This window comes from Dasypus novemcinctus, chromosome 11 (assembly GCF_030445035.2).
Source record: "Dasypus novemcinctus isolate mDasNov1 chromosome 11, mDasNov1.1.hap2, whole genome shotgun sequence".
Taxonomy (NCBI): Eukaryota; Metazoa; Chordata; class Mammalia; order Cingulata; family Dasypodidae; genus Dasypus; species Dasypus novemcinctus.
The window spans coordinates 85545079-85565300 of NC_080683.1; the positions used below are offsets into that span (position 1 = coordinate 85545079).

The 20222-nt window shown below is 35.9% G+C and overlaps 1 protein-coding gene across 1 annotated transcript in view; it reads right to left on the reverse strand.

Moving 5' to 3' along the window:
- Positions 1–20222, reverse strand: part of AK9 (adenylate kinase 9) — a 194894-nt gene that overhangs the window by 145358 nt on the left and 29314 nt on the right. Inside the window, exons 7-10 of the mRNA XM_058307272.2 lie at positions 15696–15808; positions 12519–12707; positions 2835–2963; positions 139–213 (exon numbers count right to left, since the gene is read on the reverse strand). Coding sequence (XP_058163255.1) covers positions 139–213; positions 2835–2963; positions 12519–12707; positions 15696–15808 — 506 coding nt within the window. The remainder of the gene's footprint in view (positions 1–138; positions 214–2834; positions 2964–12518; positions 12708–15695; positions 15809–20222) is intronic.

The following is a 20222-nucleotide window of genomic DNA, read 5'->3' on the forward strand; positions in this document are numbered from 1 at the left end:
AATATAAATGTGAATTTAAAAAATAAATGGTATTAAAATGTAAGCATATTTCGATGTTTATTAAAATTAGTACTATCTAGTTAATACTTTTTTTGACTTTTTAAATGCTAAGCTATTCTTACTGAACATCATACTCACCATGAAGAGCTCCTCTGGTGGCTTATTGCCATCCAGCTCAATGAGATACTGGGAATTGTGTTCAGCCATCATTTCCTGCAGATAGTAGAAAAGAAATCTTATATTCCAGGATCAGCAGGAGAATGGAATACAAGAGCAGAATTTTAATACACTATAAATCAATCTTTAAAGTTATTTTTTTTTACCTTGTACATGGTATCATGCACATTATTTTCACATATTTTCAGTGTTCATGTCATCTATTGCAAAACCCAAAACTGGTCATCCTGCTACCAATTTTATTTCCCTTCTGTTTTTTCAGTTTTTCTCTACAATTCAATCTTAAAGTCCTTCCCTTTAGAAATTTTTTTTGGGTAATGTCTGTCTCTCTGCATTCATTGCTGCTTTGTTATCTGATTCGAAAACCAGAGAGAAGTCTGAAATTTAAGCCACACAGAATTTCTTCACATAGATAGGAACATGAAAAATTTTAAAATAAAGTTTATTTTTATTATTATAAAACACATTTTTTAAAGAAAATTTAGGAAAAAAAAGTAGAAAAAATACTTCTAATCTAATAAGGGTGACTACCACTACTGTTTCCTTGTCACTTTTTATTCTGTACATTTCTTTCATGTTTGAGATCATAATGTATACATAACTTTAGAGCTTACTTTTTTGACTTAATAATTAACCTTTCCCTATACTTTTTAAAGATCACTGTAATTATAACATTTTAATGGTTTTATCAAGTTACATACTGTGGATATAATGCAATTTATTCAATGTTCCTCTGCTGTTTGACATTTTAGTAGGTTACTGTATTATCCAAAGGGGTGCTAATGCAAAATATCAGAAATTGGTTGGTTTTTATAAAGGGTATTTATTTGGGGTAGGAGCTTACAGATACCAGGCCATAAAGCACAAGTTACTTCCCTCACCAAAGTTGATTTTCACATGTTGGAGCAAGATGGCTGCCAACATCTGTGAGCATTCAGGCTTCCTGGGTTCCTCTGGGCTAAGCTCCTCTGTTTTCTCCACAAGGTCAGCTGTAGACTATGAGGTTCGCCTATCAGGCCAACAGCTCTGTCTCTTTCCCCCGGGGCTCCAGTTTAAGACTTCAACATCAAACTCCAAGATCAAAACACCAACATTAAGAACCCTCAACACTGTCCTTTGCCATGCCTTTTATCTGTGAGTCCCCATGCAAAAAGGGGGTGGGGACTCAATGCCCTAATGACGTGGCCCAATCAAAGCCCTAATCATAACTCTATCATTCCCATTTGTCTTTAAAAAATATAAACACTTAAAATAGCATGAAACAAATTCTTTTAATTTCTCTATCAGATAGGAAGAGGCAATTTGAAGACTATTTTTTTTTTTAATTTGTCTTTGCATTTCTAATGCTTAGCACCATCTCTGGCCAAATACCCAATGTCTGATAAGTTTGCTGAATAAATCTCCAACATAACTGACTATGTTTAGCAGTCTTCCCTGGATTTCTTACTATATAGAGTATACTTTTCACATAATTGTAATCTCAATAATCATACTAAGATTAAATGCTAATTGTTTTAATAAAACATTCCTATTACAATATATAATGGCTTTATCATATTTCTATATTGCAGCAGTTTTATATTACTCATGAATTCCAAAAGCATATTTGATTATGTTTGTAAAGTGGTCTGTTCCTTTGGGCATGACACCTTTTAATTGTATTAGATTCAGCTGAGATGCCTTTGATTAAATTATGTCAAGATTAGGGCTTTGATTCAGCTACTTCATTAGGGCATACAGAGTTGAGTCCCCTCACCCCCTTTGTGGCCTGATAAAACAGACTCTAACACTGAAGTAGACACATAGAGGAGCAGATTCATGAGAAAAGCTCCAATAGACACAGTAGAGGCCCTGGGAAGAAAGATGAGCCTGATGGTCTAGCAGAGAGAACAGAGCAGCTGAGCCCAAAAAGAAATAAGCCCTAGGGAGAGAGATGAGCCTTATGCCAGCCTACAGCTGAGATTGGAAGAAGCTGGGTCCACAGAACCTTAAGAGAAAGAAGGAAGGCTGAGCCCTTACAGACATTGCCCGCCATCTTGCTTCAACACATGGCAAATAACTTTGGGTGAGTAAGTACCTCTTATTACACCCTGAGCTGGACTCTTTAGGGGCTTGTGACTGTAACCTTCTACCCCAAATAAATACCCTTTATAAAAGGCAACAGAGCTTTGGTACTTTGTATCAGCACTCCTTTTGCTAACTAATATATATATAATCAACTCTGAATGGTATAACTACAGAAAATAATCTGGAGGTAACTACTCTTTAGATGGTAATTTAACTAAATTAATGATTTCTTTTCGAACAAAAGATGCACCTTGAATGTACATTTGTTTTGATAAACTCATAAAGTAGGGTTTGAAAATGCTTTTTAAAATAGTCTTTTGACATGATTTAAACCTCCCACCTATAAATGAATCCCCCTATTAACTTATGAAAAATGCAGTTCATTTAGCACTTTTCAGGAACATAGCTGAATACAAATTGTTCTGTGATACAGACTTTGGGTTGGAAGCCTCATTCTAACAGCTTTCTACTAAGCTCAAAAGGAAAATCAGACAGATAATACACGAGGATAAAGAAATGTGACCCTATTTAACCAATAATAAAACACAAATATCAATATTTTCATTTTCAGCAAAATATTTTGTTCTTACTTCTAAAGAAGGAAGAATTGTTTCCTTATAAAGTTTAATGATGCTTTCAATATTTTCCAAATAATCCTCTGGCTTCTGAACTAGATGACGAAGAGTTTCAGTCACCAACTGCATTTCAGCAATAAATGCCTAGATGGAAAAGAAAATATTTTAAATATCTTTAGACCAATGGTTATTTAATTAATAAGTCACATCCCTCCCTCCTTACAATTGGAAGTCATTTTGGGGTGAAAAGCAGGAGGAAGAGGAAGTTTAGAGACTGGGGATTTTAATTTAAGAGAGACAATATTACTGAGGGGTCTTTATCTGGTGGAATGAACCTTTAAGTTGGCTAGGACACAATAATTTCTTTCTCCTCCCCAATAAGTAGAGAACAGGAGGGGAAAAGGTCAGAAGTTTTAGAAACAAAATAGAAAAATGAGATGGTCTCTGAATAGCTGAGATTGCAGTTTGTTCATTCATTGAGTAAATATTTATTGAGTGCCTAGTATGTGCTAGGCACTATTCTAGGAGCTTGGGATACAACAGTGAACAAACCCTATGCTCAGAGAGTGTGCATTCCAGCTGGGGAAGATAAAGCATTAACAAGTAAACAAATACATAACTTTGTAAGTGTTAGCAAGAAAAATGAAGTAGGGTGGAGGCAATGAAGGGTGATGTGAAAAGGTTTTATTTTATGTTAGGTGGTCATTAAAGGTTCCTTTGAAAAAGTGACATTTGAGTAGAACCCAGAAAGAAATGAGGGAAAGAGCCACACAGATTTCTGGAGAAAAGAACATTTCCAGGCAGAGGGAACAGTAAGTGTTAAAGTTCTCAGCCCAGGGCCTTTGACTTGGTAAGTGTTCAATATCATCATCGTTACTTCTTTCCAGTTTTTGTTGATGCACATGCATGCATATTTCACACAATTTGAATCATATTATCCATACAAGCCATTTGATAATCTGTTTTAAATGGGTAAATAGTATATTAATATCCTTGAATATCTGATTATTTAATCATTTCTGGATTTTTAAATACCTGGAGTATTTCAGATTTTTCACATTTATAAATAATGTTGCACTGAATAGCTTTGTGGCTAAATTGCTAATATTTCCCTTGCAGTCATTCCTGAAAAATAGATTTATTGGACCAAAGGTTAGACATTTCAAAGTGGTTCTGTCTTTTTTCCAAAAGACTCTATGAGTCTTCTCTCTCTAGTGCAGGCCTTTGCTAGCATGCTCACATGCACTCATTCAGTCATCAGACAATTTGCTCTGAAGTACCTACTCTATGCCGAGCATTGTTACAGATCGACAGAAAAAAAATCCCTGCCTTAAATCAGTGGGGAGAACCGATAACAAACAAGTGAACAAATAATATAATTTCAGAAAGTGGTTAAGTGCTACAGGGAGAATAAAGCAGGGTAGTGGGTTGGAGCTGTGCTGTAAGGCCTGGTAGATACCAGCCACATGAGGCTACTGAACACATGAAGTGTGGCTAATGTGAATTGGGATGTGCTGTAAGTGTAAAAAGATTTCTAATACTTAGCATGAAAAAAGAATGTGTCATTCTTAATGTATTTTAAATTCCTTACATGTTGAAATAATATTTTGGATCTATTGGCTTAAATAAAACATTGAAATTACTTTCACCTGTTTTACTTTTTAAAAGTGTGTATATTAGAAAACTTAAAATTACACATGGCTTGTATTATATTTTGATTCAACAGTGGCTAGGTTAGAGAGTAGCTTACTGGGTAGTCTTGGATGATATAACATTAGGAGTGAGACACGAGTGAGGACGGGGAGCAAGTCACATGAAGATGATCCAGAGAAAAGTGTTGTAGGCAGAGGGAAGAGGAAACAGGAAGTGCAAAAGCTTGAGTTGAAAATGAATGTAGCACTGTTAAAGATTAGCTAGAAGGCCAATGTGGCTGGAATACAGTGAGTAGTGGGGAGAGAGTAGCCAGAGATGAGACCAGAGAGGCTAGGTCCATGGCCTTCTAAGCTACATGAGGGTGTCTGTATTTTAATCAAAAGGTAATGGAAATTCACTGAGGGTTTTACTAAAAAAAAAAAAAAAAAAGGCTTTGTAAATTTATTTGTAAATTTACTATTGCTTTGTAAATTTATGGGTGTGGTAGTTTGAGGCCTTCGTGGACCCCAGGAAAGATCATGTCCTTAGAGCTAATTCATTCCTATGGGTATGAACTTATTGTAGGTGGGACCTACCTTTTGATTAGACCTATAATTCAGTAGGGTGTGGCCCAGGGTGGATCTTAATCCTTTTACTGGAGTCCTTTATAAATGGGATGAATACAGAGAGAGGAATCTATAGAGACAGAGGAACTTGCAAAAGCTGGAGCAGCCAGAAACTGAAAGCAATGGAGCCTGATGGAGAAGGCAAAGACTGGCAGACACTGCAATTTGCCTTTCCATGAGACAGAAGAGTCCAGGATCACCCACAGTCAGTCTCTGGATATAGAGGGTTGCCTGATGATGCTATGATTTAGACACTTTTCTCAGCCTCAGAACTGTAAGCCTGAAAGCCAATAAACATCCACTGTAAAAGCCAACTGAGTTCTGGTATACTGTATTCAGCAGCCAATAGTTGATCATGCTTTCATATGATTATTACCCATTGACCACAGGGGATAGCATGTCTACATGGACAACTTCTTTTTTAAAAAATTGTTGTTTTTCTTTTTTAGGGAAGTTGTGGATTTACAGGAAAATCATGCATAAAGTACAGGATTCCCATGTACCATCCCAATACCACCACTTTGCATTGGTGTGGAAAATTTGTTACAATTAATGATAGCACATTTTTATAACTGTATTATTAATAAATGTCCATAGTTTAACATAGCATTCACTGATTGTGTTGTGTAGTTCCATGGATTGTTAAAAAAATTTTTATTGTTACCATATGTACATTCTAACATTTCTCCCTTTTAATAAAATTCAGGTATATATTTCAGTGCTGTTAATTGTGTTCACAATGTTGTGCTACAATCACCACCAAGCATTACCAAAATATTTCATTCATTTCAAATAGGAACGTTGTACATTGTTAGCCTTAACTTCCTACTTAAGATCAAGAAGTGTAAGTCCTCCAAATTCTTTTGAAATTTTCAAGATGTCTTTAGATATTCAGAGCCTCTTTTCCTTCCATATAAATTTGATGATTTGCTTTTCCATTTCTGCAAAGAAGGTTGTTGGAATTTTGGTTGGGATTTAATATAAATTGCTTTGGATAGTCCTGGTATCTTAACAAAATGTAGTCATCCAATCAATGAATACGGAATGCCCTTAAAATTATTTACATCTTCTTTGATTTTTTAAAAACTATGTTCAGTAGTTTTCTGTGTACAAGTCCTTTACATCCTTTGTTTGATTTATTCCTAGATATCTGATTCCTTTAATTGCTATTCTGAATGGCATTTTTTTCTTGATTTCTTCTTCTGATTGTTCATTGTGTAGAGAAATACTACTGATTTTTTTATGTTGATTTTTTTACCCCTCCACTTTGTTGAATTTATTTATAAGCTCTAGGAGCTTTGTTGTGGATTTTTCAGGATTTTCTGTATATAGGACCATGACATCTGCAAACAGGGAAAGTTTTACTTCTTCCTTTTTAATTTGGATGTCTTTTATTTTTTTCCTTGACTAATTGCTCCCTTTAGAATTTCCAGTACAATGTTGAATAACAGTGATGGCAGTGAGCATCCTTGTCTTATTTCTGATCTTAGAGGGAAAGTTTTCAGCCCGTTTACTATTGAGTACAATGATGGATGAAGGTTTTTCAAAGATGCCTTGTATCATGTTAAGGAAGTTTCCTCTATTCCTATCTAGTGAATTTTTGTTTTTTCAAAAAAGAATGCTGGATTTTGCCAAATGCCTTTTCTGTGTCAATAGAGATGATTAAATGATTTTTCTCCTTTGATTTGGTAATGTGGTACATCAGATTGATTTTTTAAATGTTGAACCAACCTTGCACACCAGGGATAAATCCCACTTGATCCTGGTGTATAACTCCTTTAATATGCTGTTAGAGTTGTTTGCTAGTATTTTGTAGAGGATTTTAGCATCTATATCTGTAAGAAATATTGGTCTGTAGTTTTCTTTTCCTGTAGTATCTTTATCTGGCTTTGGTGTGAGGGTGATGTTGGCCCCAAAGAATGTGTTAGGGAGTGTTACCTTCTCTTCAATTTTTTAGAAGAGTTCAAGAAGTGGAATCAAGTCTTCTTGCACAATTTGGTAGAATTCTGCTGTGAAATGATCTGGTTCTGAATTTTTCTTTGTTGGGATGCTTTTGATAACTCATTCAATCTCTTTACTAGTAATTGGTTTGTGATCTTCTATTTTTTCTTCAGTCAATGTAGGTATGTTGTGTGTTCTATAAACTTGTCCATTTCTTCTAGATTATAGAATTTATTTATCTAATATAGTTATTCATAGTATCCTTTCATAGATCTTTTGTTTCAGCTGGGTTGGAAATAATGTCCCCCAATTCATTTTTTATTTTAGTTATTTTTATCTTTTTTTCCTTTGAAAGTCTAGCTAAAATTTTGTCAGTTTCACTGATCTTAAAAGAACAATCTTTTGGTTTTGTTCATTCTTGTTTTTTTGTTTTTGTTTTGTCCTACTTCAGTTATCTCTGCTTTAATTTTTGTTTTTTCCTTCATTCTGCTTGCTTTGGGGTTAGTTTGTTCTTCTTTACTGGTTCTTCCAGTTTTGAGGTTAGGTGTCTGATTTGAAGTGTTTCTTTTTTCCTAATGTAAGCAATTGCTTTTTTTTAATTTTTATTTTAACGTAAGCAATTTAAACCTATAAATTTCCCTCTTAGCACTGCCTTCAGTGTATCTCATAAGTTTTGGTATGTTATATTTTCATTTCCATTTGCCTCAAGGTATTTCCAAATTTCACTTCTAATTTCCTCTTTAACTTCTTGGCCCTCTTGCCTTGATGGTTTCTGATGATAAATTGACACTTAATCCAATTGGGACTCCCTAAGAGTATGTTGTTTAATTTTCACATACTTGTAAATTTTCCATTTCTCCCTCTGTTATTGATTTCTAGCTTCATTTCACTGTGGTTGGAGAATAAAATTGTATGATTTAAATATTTTTTAATTTATTGAGATCTGTTTTGTGTCCAATATATGGTCTATCCTGTTGATAAAAATGGATATTTTGTTTTCGTTGAGTGCTGTGTTCTATATATGTCTGTTAGGTCTAGTTTGTTTAGTGTATCATTCAAGTACTGTACTTCCTTATTGTTTTTCTGACTAGATGTTCTATCCATTATTGGAAGTGGTGTGTTAAAGTCTCCTACTATTAAAGTAGAACTGTTCATTTCTTCTTTCAACTCTGTCAGTATTTGCTTCATATATTTCGGGGTTCTGCTGTTTTATGCATACATATTTATAACCACTACATTTTTCTGTTGAATGTTCCCTTTATCAGTTATATCATGACCATCTTTTCCACTCAAAACTGTTTTTAACTTAATTTATCTGATATTAGTATAGCCACCCCAATTCTCTTTTTCCAATTCTCTTTTGGTTACTACCTGCATGATAAATATTTTTTTTCCATTCTTTTACCCTTAATTCACTTGTATATTTGAATTTATGGTGAGTCTCTTGCAGATAGTATATAGTTGGGTCCTGCTTATTTTTATCTATTCTACCAATCTCTGCGTTTTGACAGGACAGTTTAATCATTTACATTGAAATCATCAGTGAGAATACAGGGGTTTCTTCTGTCATTTTGCTATTTAGGCCTTGTAAGTTTTATACCTTCTTTTTTTTTGTTCCTCACATCCGTTAGTGCCTACTTAAATGCTTATTTTCTCTTTTTCTGTATTGTACCATATTGTGTGCCTTCTCTTTTCTATCTGGATATATTTTACATACATTTTCCTTTGGTTATCATGGGGTTAAAATGTAACATCCTAAATATATAACAATCATATTTGGTTTGCTACCAACGTAACTTCAATAGCACATATAATTTTCCTATGCCCTCTGTCTCCCCACCATTTTTTATACTTGTTACCACTTGTATCTTTGTACACTGTATGCCCAAAAACATATATTTATCATTACTTTTTCTGCATTTGCATTTTACCACCTTGTAGGAAGAAGTGAAGTTACAAACCAAACAATACAATACAATAATACTGGATTTATAATCACCCAAGTGGTTACCTTTACCTCTTGACTCTTTTCTTTATGCTTCTTTGAATTACTCTCCAGTGTCCTTGTCTTTCAGTCTGAAGAAATCCCTTTAGCATTACTTGTAAGGCAGGTCTAATGGTGATAAACTCCCTCAGCATCTGTTCATCTGAGAATATCTTCTTCTCCCCCTCATTTTTGAATCTTTCAAAAATGTTCGACCAGATAAAATTCTTGGATGGCAGTTGTTTTCTTTCAGCACTTTAAGTATTTCAACCCATGGCCTTCTTGCGTCCGTGGTTTCTGATGATAAATTGGAACTCAATCTAATTGGGACTCCCTGTATATAACATGCTACTTTTCTCTTGCAGGTTTCAGAACTCTCTTCTTGTCCTTTATTTTGGATAATGTAATCAATGTATGATGGGGTGGGAAGCAGACTTGGCCCAATGGATAGGGCGTCTGCCTACCACATAGGAGGTCCGCCGTTCAAACCTCGGGCCTCCTTGACCCGTATGGAACTGGCCCATGCGCAGTGCTTATGCGTGCAAGGATTGCCCTGCCATGCAGGGGTGTCCCCCGCATAGGGGAGCCCCATGCGCAAGGAGTGCACCCTGTAAGGAGAACCACCCAGTGCGAAAGAATGTGCAGCCTGCCCAAGAATGGTTCCGCACACATGGAGAGCTGACATAAGATGACGCAACAAAAAGAAACACAGATTCATGATGCCGCTTATAAGGATAGAAGCAGTCACAGAAGAACACACAGCGAATGGACTCAGAAAGCAGACAATTGGGTGGGGTGAAGAGGAGTGAGATAAATAAAAAATAAATCTTTAAATATATATATATATATATATATATATATATATGATGGGGTGTATTTTTCTTCATGTTTATTCTAGTTGGTGTTCTCTCAGCTTCTTGGATGTGTATATTCATATCTCTTGCTAAATTTGGGAAGTTCTCTATCATTATTTATTTGGATATTTCTTCTGTCCCTTTCTCTCTTTTTCTTCTAGGACTACCATAATGTATATATTAGTGCACTTGATGGTGTCCCAGAGCTATCTTAGACTATTTTCACTTTCATGTTATTTTATTTTCACTTTTAATATTTTCTTTTTCTTTCTGCTCCTCAGCCTGACTCATTTCGTGTGCCTTGTCTTTAAGTCCACTGATTCTTTGTTCTGCCAGCTCCAATCTGCTCTTGAAAGCCTCCTGAGTTTTTTTCATTTCAATTATTGTGGTTTTCAACTCTAGTAGTTCTGCTTGATTCCCTTTTAAAATTTTTATTTCTTTACCAAGACTCTTATATTGCTCATTCACTGTTTTCCTGATATCCTGTAGCTCTTTTTCTGTATTTTCCTTCATCTCCTTGAGCATTCTTTAAAGGCTTCCCCCCCCCCCCCGCCACCATATCCATGTTCTCATCTTCTTCATTAGTACTTTCTGTATTTTTACCCTCTTCCTTTGTCCTCTTGTTACGTACTATATATTTTAATATTTTAAATGTTAACTCTCAGATTTACTCCCAGGAATGTCTGTTTCTAGATTTTATAACCAGGTGGTGATAAGACAGAGAGTTTCTTGAGCTTCAGCCTTCCTATCAAGAAGCCTGCCCAAGATACATGCTGTATGCAGGGTTTTCCCTGTCTTTTGGGGCCTCTGTCATGTCCTAGGCTTTTACTTCTGAGTTGTTTTGGAGTTTCCCTGTCTTCAGGAGTTTGGTTGTCCTTCTGTTTCCCAGGAGACAAACCTCATTCATTCATTGTCTTATGCTGCTTTTGCCTGTAGGGAAAATTCTGGGAGGAGGGCCACAGTGGAGAAGACTTTTGCAAGTCAGTCTTTCCCAGTCAAAACAGGACCAGGGACCCAAGAAGGGGGCACAGACTGGCTCAAAGTTCCCTGGGGGATCAGGAGGGCACTGAGAGTTTCTCTGACAGCTCCCCAAAACTGAGTTTTCCTGGCCTGCCCAGAAAATTCAGCCCTCCAGCTAACTTTCCTCTGAAGCCCTGAGGTAATGCTGTGTCTTTAAATTTCTACTGCTACCTCCCTGTCTGGGGAGGGTTGAGAGAATGGCTGCCACTGACTTTGTCTGTAGGAGGTTGAAACAATAGCTGCCCTCAGAGCTGACCCCCCAGTGATCTGAATTTGCTAATCAAAAGCTGTGATCAGTGATCTTTTGATGGCCTGTTATGTTTTGTTTATTTGTATTAAATTTAGGATTGTTCCATCAATGTGTATATGAGATTGGCCTATGAATTACTTTTTTTTTTTGTTCAAGCCTTATATGATTTTTCTCCTTTATTATTATTTTTAAATGTTCATTCAAAAAATATAAGAGGTTCCCATAAACTCCCCACCCCCCCTCACCCCACTTTTCCTACATCAACAACGTCTTTCATCATTGTGGCACATTCATTGCATTTGATGAATACATTTGGAGCACTGCTGCACCACATGGATAATAATTTCCATTGTAGTTTACACTCTCCCCCAGTCCATTCAGTGGGTTATGGCAGGATATCTAATGTCCAGCATCTGTCCCTGCAATATCATTTAGGACACTTTTCATGTGCTTGCTTTGTCAGAGTTTGGAATGAGCGTTTTTTTAGTCTGGTAGATTGCCAATAGCAACATACTAGAAATAGGTTGGCTTTTAACAACTAGGATTTATTACAAGCTTACAAGCTTACTGTTCTGAGGTGGTGAAAATGTCCAAATCAAGGCATCATCAAGTGATGCTTTCTCCCTGAAGACTGGCTGCTGGTGATGCTGGACTCCTCTATCACATAGCAGGGCACATGAAGGCATCTGCTGGTTTCTCCCTTCTCTACTGGGTTTCATTGCTTTCAGCTCCTGGCTTTTATGGCTTTTTCTCTGCTGTTGTGGCTTTTACTTCTCTCTCTTTGTCTGAGTTTCATTCTCTTATAAAGGACTCCAATAAGAGAATTAAGATCCACCCTGGGCCATGCCTTACTGAAGTAACCTAATGAAAAGGCCTTTAACTGAAGTAACCTAATTTAAAGGCCCTACTTACAATAGGTTACACCCACAGGATTGGATTAGCTTTAAGAACATGATTTTCTGGGGTCCATCCAGCTTCAAACTGTCATAGTTATGTTATTTTCATAAATTGAAATATGCCTGGTGTACTTTGCTCCCCATATAACACTTTGCCTTTTATTGCTCTAATTCCTCAGTCTACTTTGCATAGTGCTAGACACATAGTAGATGACCAATAACTTGATGATACTCTAAAATGATACAGATTAGCCATTAGGCTGCAGAGGGACCTGTACACCGACAAGAAGTTTACACTTGATGACATCTAGATTATGATCTAATATTTTCTTGAAAGCATTAAATATTCTTACTATTTCTTCCATAATCAATAAAAACTTAAAGAAAATGTAATTTTCTCTAGTATCTGCTATTTTCTATTATTAATGTTATTATTTAAATTAACTATTCCAAGTAAAAAAGTATCATATATAGTAATAATTGATTGGGATATTACCTCTTCTTCTTCTTGTTCTTCTTCCTCTTCCCCTTCCTCTTCTCCTTTTCCCTCTTTATGGGCTTCTTTCTTCTTTCTCCTACGATTCTCAATGACTTCAGGATCCCACTGATCTCTTGTGTATATGAACCCTGTACTACTGTGCTGTCTTTGCCCAGAAATTCTTTGGCATAAATCATAGTCAGGACACTACGGAATGACATTATTAAATCACTTAAAAAATTTGGAATATGCAGTTTTTTATTTTGAGTATATATAGAGTACAGAGAGGTCCTATATACTCCCCACACACAGTTTCTCCTATTATTAACATCTTGCATTAGTGTGGCACATTTGTTATAACTGATGAACGAATATCGATACACAATTACAAATTAATGTTCATAGTTTGCGTTTGGGTTCACTCTCTGTGTATACAGTTTTATGGAATTTTGACCAATGCATAAAGCCATGCAGCTAACATTATGGTATCATATAAAATAGTTTCACTGCCCTAAAAATGTCCTCTGCTTCACCTGTTCTTCCCTTCTTTCCATGCCACACTCCCAACCCAAGGCAATCACTGATCCTTTTACTGTCTGTATAGTTTTGCCTTTTCTACAATATCATATAGTTGGAATCATAATAGTAGGTAGCCTTTGCAGAATGGCTTCTTTTACTTAGCACTCTGCCTTTCAGGTTCCTATATGTTTTTTCATGGCTTCATAGTTCATTTCTCTTTATCACTGAATATTATTCCATTGTATGGATATGCTAGTTTGTTTAGCCATTCACCTACTGAAGGGCATCTTTTTTGCTTTAATTTTTGGGCAATTATGAATAAAGACACTATAAACATGTGTGCAGGTTTTTGTGTGGGTATAGGAAGTCAAATCCTTTGGATAAAAACTCAGGAGTGCAATTACTGGATCATATGGTAAGCCTATGTTTAGCTTTGTAAGAAGCTGCTAAACTGTCTTCCAAAGTGGTTGTACCATTTTATATCCCCACCAGCAATGAATGAGAGTTTTGGAAATGCTTTTAATTCCTATTTATATATTATACAATACATAAATCAAATAAAATTCCTTAAAAACCTGAGTAAATGCAATACTGTGACTGGTATATTGCGTAAAGTTTCAGTACATGCTAAGAAGGGCACAAGACACAACATTTATGTTATGCCAACACTTTTTTTTGTCTGAAATTAAGATACATGAGAAAGTGTTAAAAGTTTTAAGATGAAAAAAGATGGCAAAATAATGGTAGAAAGAACATAGAAATAGAAAATCAGTATAATCTGGAAAGATACCCAAGAGGATGGTATTGGATTTTTTGAATACACTGAGACTGGAGGAAAATTTGGGAATAGCCACATATTTCCAACACTTAAAGATACATGGTATACTCAGTTTTTACTACCATTTACAGCTTTTTGAGTGAAGTACTTCATAAAATGCCAGTCATGAATGGGACCTCAGAGATCATTTACTCTGGTCTAACCTTTTCATTGTATAAATGGGAAAATTGAATCCAGATAGTAAAACAGCCAAAATTAAAGTCTCTGAACAATTTTCCTGTTTTCAAGGTGCTTTCACACATGCAATTTTGTTCAGTTCTCCAAGTAACCATGCAGAATAAGAAATCTAATTTTATGATTAAAGCCACTTTACAAATCCAGAGGAGTGTAGTTCTAGCAGCTTATGGGACTGGACTCAGATCATAGTGTCACATGGCAGTACTGCAGCTTGGAACCAGGTCTTGTCACCTATAGCTCATGCTCGATGGGTACATTATTAACCTGGATCATGGTTAAGGGCTGGTAAACCTGCGTGGCACGATACCCCTTGCACAGGGCAGCAGTGTGCATGGGCCAGCTTACTACAATGGTCCGAAGGCCCTGGGTATTGAACCCTGGACCCTCCATATAGTAGGTGGATGCTCTATCAGTTGAGCCACATTCATATCCCCAATATGAATTTTGTAACTGGTCACATTTCCCTTTGACTTGGGCTCACTGAATTTAGAACCAAACATATGACCCAAATTTAGTAAGCACTTGCATCATTTATGGCCTGTACATCTGCATACAGATGTTTTAACTTCCTATTTAATCTGCATTTTCTCTGGCTTAGACTTCATATTTGGTCACAGTTCAGTGTTTAAGATCTTTCTTTCTCTCCACAGTGCCCACTTTCACATGTGTGGCATCCTTAAGAGAGCACAGGGACGTGATTGGCCCATCGTCATGAGCTGTGGCCAAGCTGCATGCAGATTGCTCTACTCTCAGCACTGCAACTCCAAGTCTTTCTTATAGCTTACCCTGACATACTACTAAGTGTCAACATCTGAGCTGAAACCATTCTAATTGATCCTGAGCTGTCTTAAGCCTTTGTAGCCAGGCAGGGTATGAATACAAAAGATTCTCATTCATTTTCATATAAACAAATAGACATCACTTCTCTCAATTCTTATCACAACCCCATGAGGCAGCTATTATATCTTTGTAAAGAGGAAATTGTGTCTCTTCATTGTGATTTACCGAATTCTAACAGTTGATAAGGGAAAGAATTAAGTAGAGGACCAAGCCTTACTTCTCCTCAATCTAGTCTTTAACAGTCATACATCCAAATAATTCGTTAGTTCTTCCATTTCATTTAGCTGATAAACTTATGAAGTGTCTACTAGGAACTCTATTATGTTGTTTAAATGAATAAGACATGGCTTCTGCCTTCAAGTGAGACAGAGTGTAGGAGGAAAATGGACAATCACAATAGAGTGGGGTAAGTAATATGACAGGGAGAAGAAAACAATGTATATTCCCATCAGGGAAGATGTTTAACTTTTCCTGTGGTAAGTAAGGTGTAGGAGATATGGAATGTGTGTGTGTATGTGTACACACGTGTGTGTGTTGGTATGGAGAGACAGTTATCAGGGAAAGCTCTGAGGAGATGACTGCCCCAACTGACTTTCCAAGGATGCTATAATTGAGTCTGGTGAAAAGAGAAGGAATGTTTCATGTGGAAGGGGCTGCACATGCAAAAGCACAGAGGTATAAGATATTATAACTCAGTCCCTATGATTGCTGCACAATGACTATTTCCATAACTACTTAAAATCTTTTAAAACATTCCTTGAATTTAACCAACCCTAAGAAAGGATAGTTTACCATACTAGAAAAACAACTAATATCCTTACCTTAATGTTGATTATAATATCAGGTTTCAAATGTAAGTTTTTCAAAAATTCCATTTGCTCTAAAGTAGTCATAGATTCCTGGGAAAGTGGTGGCAATTCAGTGATAATATAACCTATAGAGCAAAATATAATTTTAAAAGTTTTATATTATCAATTTATGAGAGCATGGATTTATTATTACTTTATAAAATATCATCTAATTATTTATAAGTATTAAAAGCAGGTCATAAAATCATTGGTTAAAATTTTAAATTAATAATTAAGGCTATTGTGCCACATGAAGTATATCTATGAAGATTTTTCTGGAAATAAATAAAATTAGCCACCTAGGAGGAGACACCTTTAAATATTCCAAATCAATTTATTTTAGACTTATGAGATGCTTAGGGAAAGAAATTCCATGCTAGTAATTCTTTTAACTCATCATTCTTCTAATTCACATAAATGTATACTATAGGTATATTAAAGGTATATTGTATACAGCTGCAAGCAAGATAGCTCCATCCATCTGCCCCATGGGATCTAAGCCTCACTGCCCCCTCCCACCAATTAGAAGCAGAGTGGGCATCACCATCCCCAAATCCTCAAGATGGACTGAAGTAGACTTTTTATTATTCTACTGTAGACATTATTATTCTAGCAATAGAACTCTTATCATTGATGTAAAGGCAGTAGCCACCAGAGGTTCTGAGGGAATGGGAGAGGGAAGAATAAGTAATATGGGGGCATTTTTGCTACACTGGATTCGCCCTGTATGACATTGCAATGGCAGGTACAGGCCATTGTATATTTTGTCATAACTTACAAAATTGTGCAGGACAAAGTATAATCTATAATGTAAACTGAGTCCATGGTTAGAGCAATGTTTCAATATGTGTTCATCAATTGTAACAAATGTACCACACTAATGAAGGATGTTGTTAATGTAGTAAAGTTTGGGGGGGGAGGGAGTAGGGCATATGGGATACCTTTCATTTTGTTATGTAACATTTACGTAATCTAAAGCTTCTTTAAAAATATTTTAAAAATTATTAAAAAAGCATATAGTATATTCTTTTTCTTTCTTAAATTAAATACTTTATAGAATTTAAATTAATACTTTATAGTATAATGGAATAGATATATATATATAATGATTGTATAAGTGTTATCAGTATGTAAGTTACATCAGTATGATTTTGGTTTAGCATATTTATGAACTTGTATCCACCCAGAAACCTAAGTCTTCTCATTAAAATTTACCACCATTTTACCACCAATTTACTCTGTTTACCACCATCACATTAATTTCCTTAATATATTTTTTTAATTATGGTGCTATCTTGCTCTGGAAACTTTTCTCTTATTAATAAAACAAAATCTCAACTCCTACAGTTGGAATTAAAGGCCTCCCATCTATTTTTCTGCTTTTTTATAGAATATTTTTTACTGGAAGAACAACTGATAGACAAGCAGTGGTTATTCAGTCTTGGATATTTGGCAGAAATTTTATTAAAAAGTAATGCATGGAGGGAAGTGGATGTAGCTCAAGCAATTGAGCTCCCACCTACCACATGGGAGGTCTCTGGTTTGGAAGACAGTGAGCTGGCACAATGTGCAGGCACAGCAAGATGACACAACAAGATGACACAACAAGAGACACAAGAAGAAAAACATGACGAGAGGCAAAAAAGCAAGGAGCCAGAGGTTCCAGTTTCCTCCTAGAGAAGACAGGCAAGACAGCGAGCAGAACCATGGGCAGGCACAGCAAGCTGGTGGAACAAGATGATGCAACAGGTGAAATAGGAGGAAGAACATAATGAGAGACACAACAAAGCAGGGAACAGAGGGGGCTTAAACTATTAGGCAGCTCCCTCCCACTTCAGATATCCCGGTGCCTCCTAGAGAAACAAAGAAGACGATCATTTATAGCAAGTTCAAATAACAAAGGAGAAGGGAGAAATAAATAATATATAAAAATAAATTTTTAAAAAAAGTAATGAATGGAGTGATGTGGTTGCAAGGATAACTGACCATATTTGTTCTCAAAAACAGAATTCACATGAAATTTAGAATTTTGGAAAATTTTATCTGCTGCCATGAACTTGACATAATAGCTTCCCAATACTTGAAGGTTTTTCTGATGAGATTGGTGGTGATATTAACAAATGTGAATTTTTTTATTGTAAATGAAATATATTAACATTTGGAATATCTGCATAACTCAGTAAACCATTATTTTCCAAAAGATCAATGTATGGGGCTAAAAACCATATATCGGTTAAAGGTTCATTCCAACTGCAAGACAGACCAATGGATTTTCAAGTCAAAGAGTTTGAAAAGTTTATTTATATGGTTTCAGATTCCACATTATACCTAATCCTTAAGAAACTACCACTTGTTGAGTTTGGTAAGATTAAGAATATCCACAATGAATTTAGCAAAGTGGCAGAGTACAAAATCAACACAGAAAAACAACTGTGTTACTATATACTAGCAATGAATAATCCAAAGAGGAAATTAAACTATAATATTTACAATAACATCTAAAAGAAAGCTATTGAGGCATAAATTTAACTAAGGATATAAAAGACTTGTATATTGAAAACTACAAAACACTGCTGAAAGAAATTAAAGGAGACTAGAATAAATGGCAAGCTATCCCATGCTCATGAATAGGATGACTTAACACTGTTAATACGGCAATATTACCCAAAGCAATAAACAAATTCAAGGCAACCCCTGTTAAAATCCCAGCAGTCTTTTTTGCAGAAATGGAAAAACCAATCCTCAAACTTATATGGAACTGCAAAGGGCCTTGAAGAGCCAAAAGAATCTTGAAAAAGAACAGGATTGGAGAAGTCACACTTTCTGATTTCAAATTGTGTTACAAAGCAACAGTAATCAAAACAGTGTGGCATTGGCACAAAGATAGAATCATTGATCAGTGGAACAGAACTGAAAGTCCAGAAATAGACTACATATCTATGGCTAATTGATTTTTCTAAAAAAATTTAAAAACAATGTATTGAGGTATATCATTCATATATGAATATACATAAACAATAAGTGAGTAGCAAAAGTTGTGAACCTACAAAAGAAACAAAACACACAAAACATCATACAGGGCTCCCATACATCACTCCACCACAAACACCTTGCACTGCTGAGAAACATTTGTAACAAATTATGAAAGAGCATCGTCAAAGTATCACTACCGACTATAGTCCATATCTTACATTTGGTGCATTTTCCCCCTAACCCACTCGATTATTTTTTTGTTCATAAATTGTACGATTTACCTAATTGTACAATTTATCTAAAGTGTACAATCAATGGCATTTGGTATAATCACTGAGTTGTACATTCATCACTTTAATCAATATTTTTTTAAAAGATTTATTTATTTATTTCTCTTCCCTTCTCCCCTGCCCCGCCCCAATTGTCTGTTCTTTGTGTCCATTCACTGCGTGTTCTTTGTCTGCTTCTGTTGTTGTTAGTGGCACGGGAATCTGTGTTTCTTTTTGTTGCGTAATCTTGCTGTGTCAGCTCTTCGTGTGTGCGGCGCCATTCTTGCGCAGGCTGCACTTTCTTTCATGCTGGGTGGCTCTCCTTATGGGGCACACTCCTTGCACGTGGGGCTCCCCTATGTGGGGACACCCCTGCGTGGCAGGGCACTCCTTGCATGCATCAGCACTATGCATGGGCCAGCTCCACACGGGTCAAGGAGGCCCGGGGTTTAAACCACGGACCTCCCATGTAGACGGATGCCCAAACCACTGGCCCAAGTCCACTTCCCAACTTCAATCAATATAGGAACATTTTTATTACTCCAAAACAACAACAACAACAAAAATAAATAAATCACTATCATATGTTGTAGGAAACTGGCTTACCTGTTCCTTATTGTAAATGTTACACCTGTTATATTGTAGATGTTGCAGTTGTTCCCTATTATTGTGATAATGTTGCAGTTCTAACAGCAAACAACTGCTTGGTAGTTTCCAGTATATACAAGGTGGAAACTAGGGTTGAGGCTCTCTCAGTTCCAGAAGCTGTGAGTCCCCTGGTCCCATCTTTGTCTCCTCTCTTGTGTGTGTGTCTCTCTGTCCCTTTATTTCATAAAGTTCTCCATTGCCTTCCCTTTGAGCCAGCCTATTGTGAGCTGATTGCAGCAATCATACTCATATGTTAGTGCTACTAATTACAAATTCTATGACATATCTTCACCATTTCTATTCATTTCCAAACATTTCCAAACAACTTTTTACCAATTTTGCAAGATTAAATCTCAGCTTTCCATTCTCTAACCACATTCTTTTCTCTGGTGACTTATATTCTAGCTATTAGCTCCATGAGTTTGCTCATTATATAATAGCGAAGTCATACAATATTTGTCATTTTATGCCTGGCTTACTTCTCTCAAGATAATGTCCTCCAGATTCATGTATGTTTTCATATGCTTCACGACATCATTTCTTCTAACAGCTAAATAATAGTCCATCGTGTGAATATACAACAGTTTTCTTCATCTATTCATCACTTGAT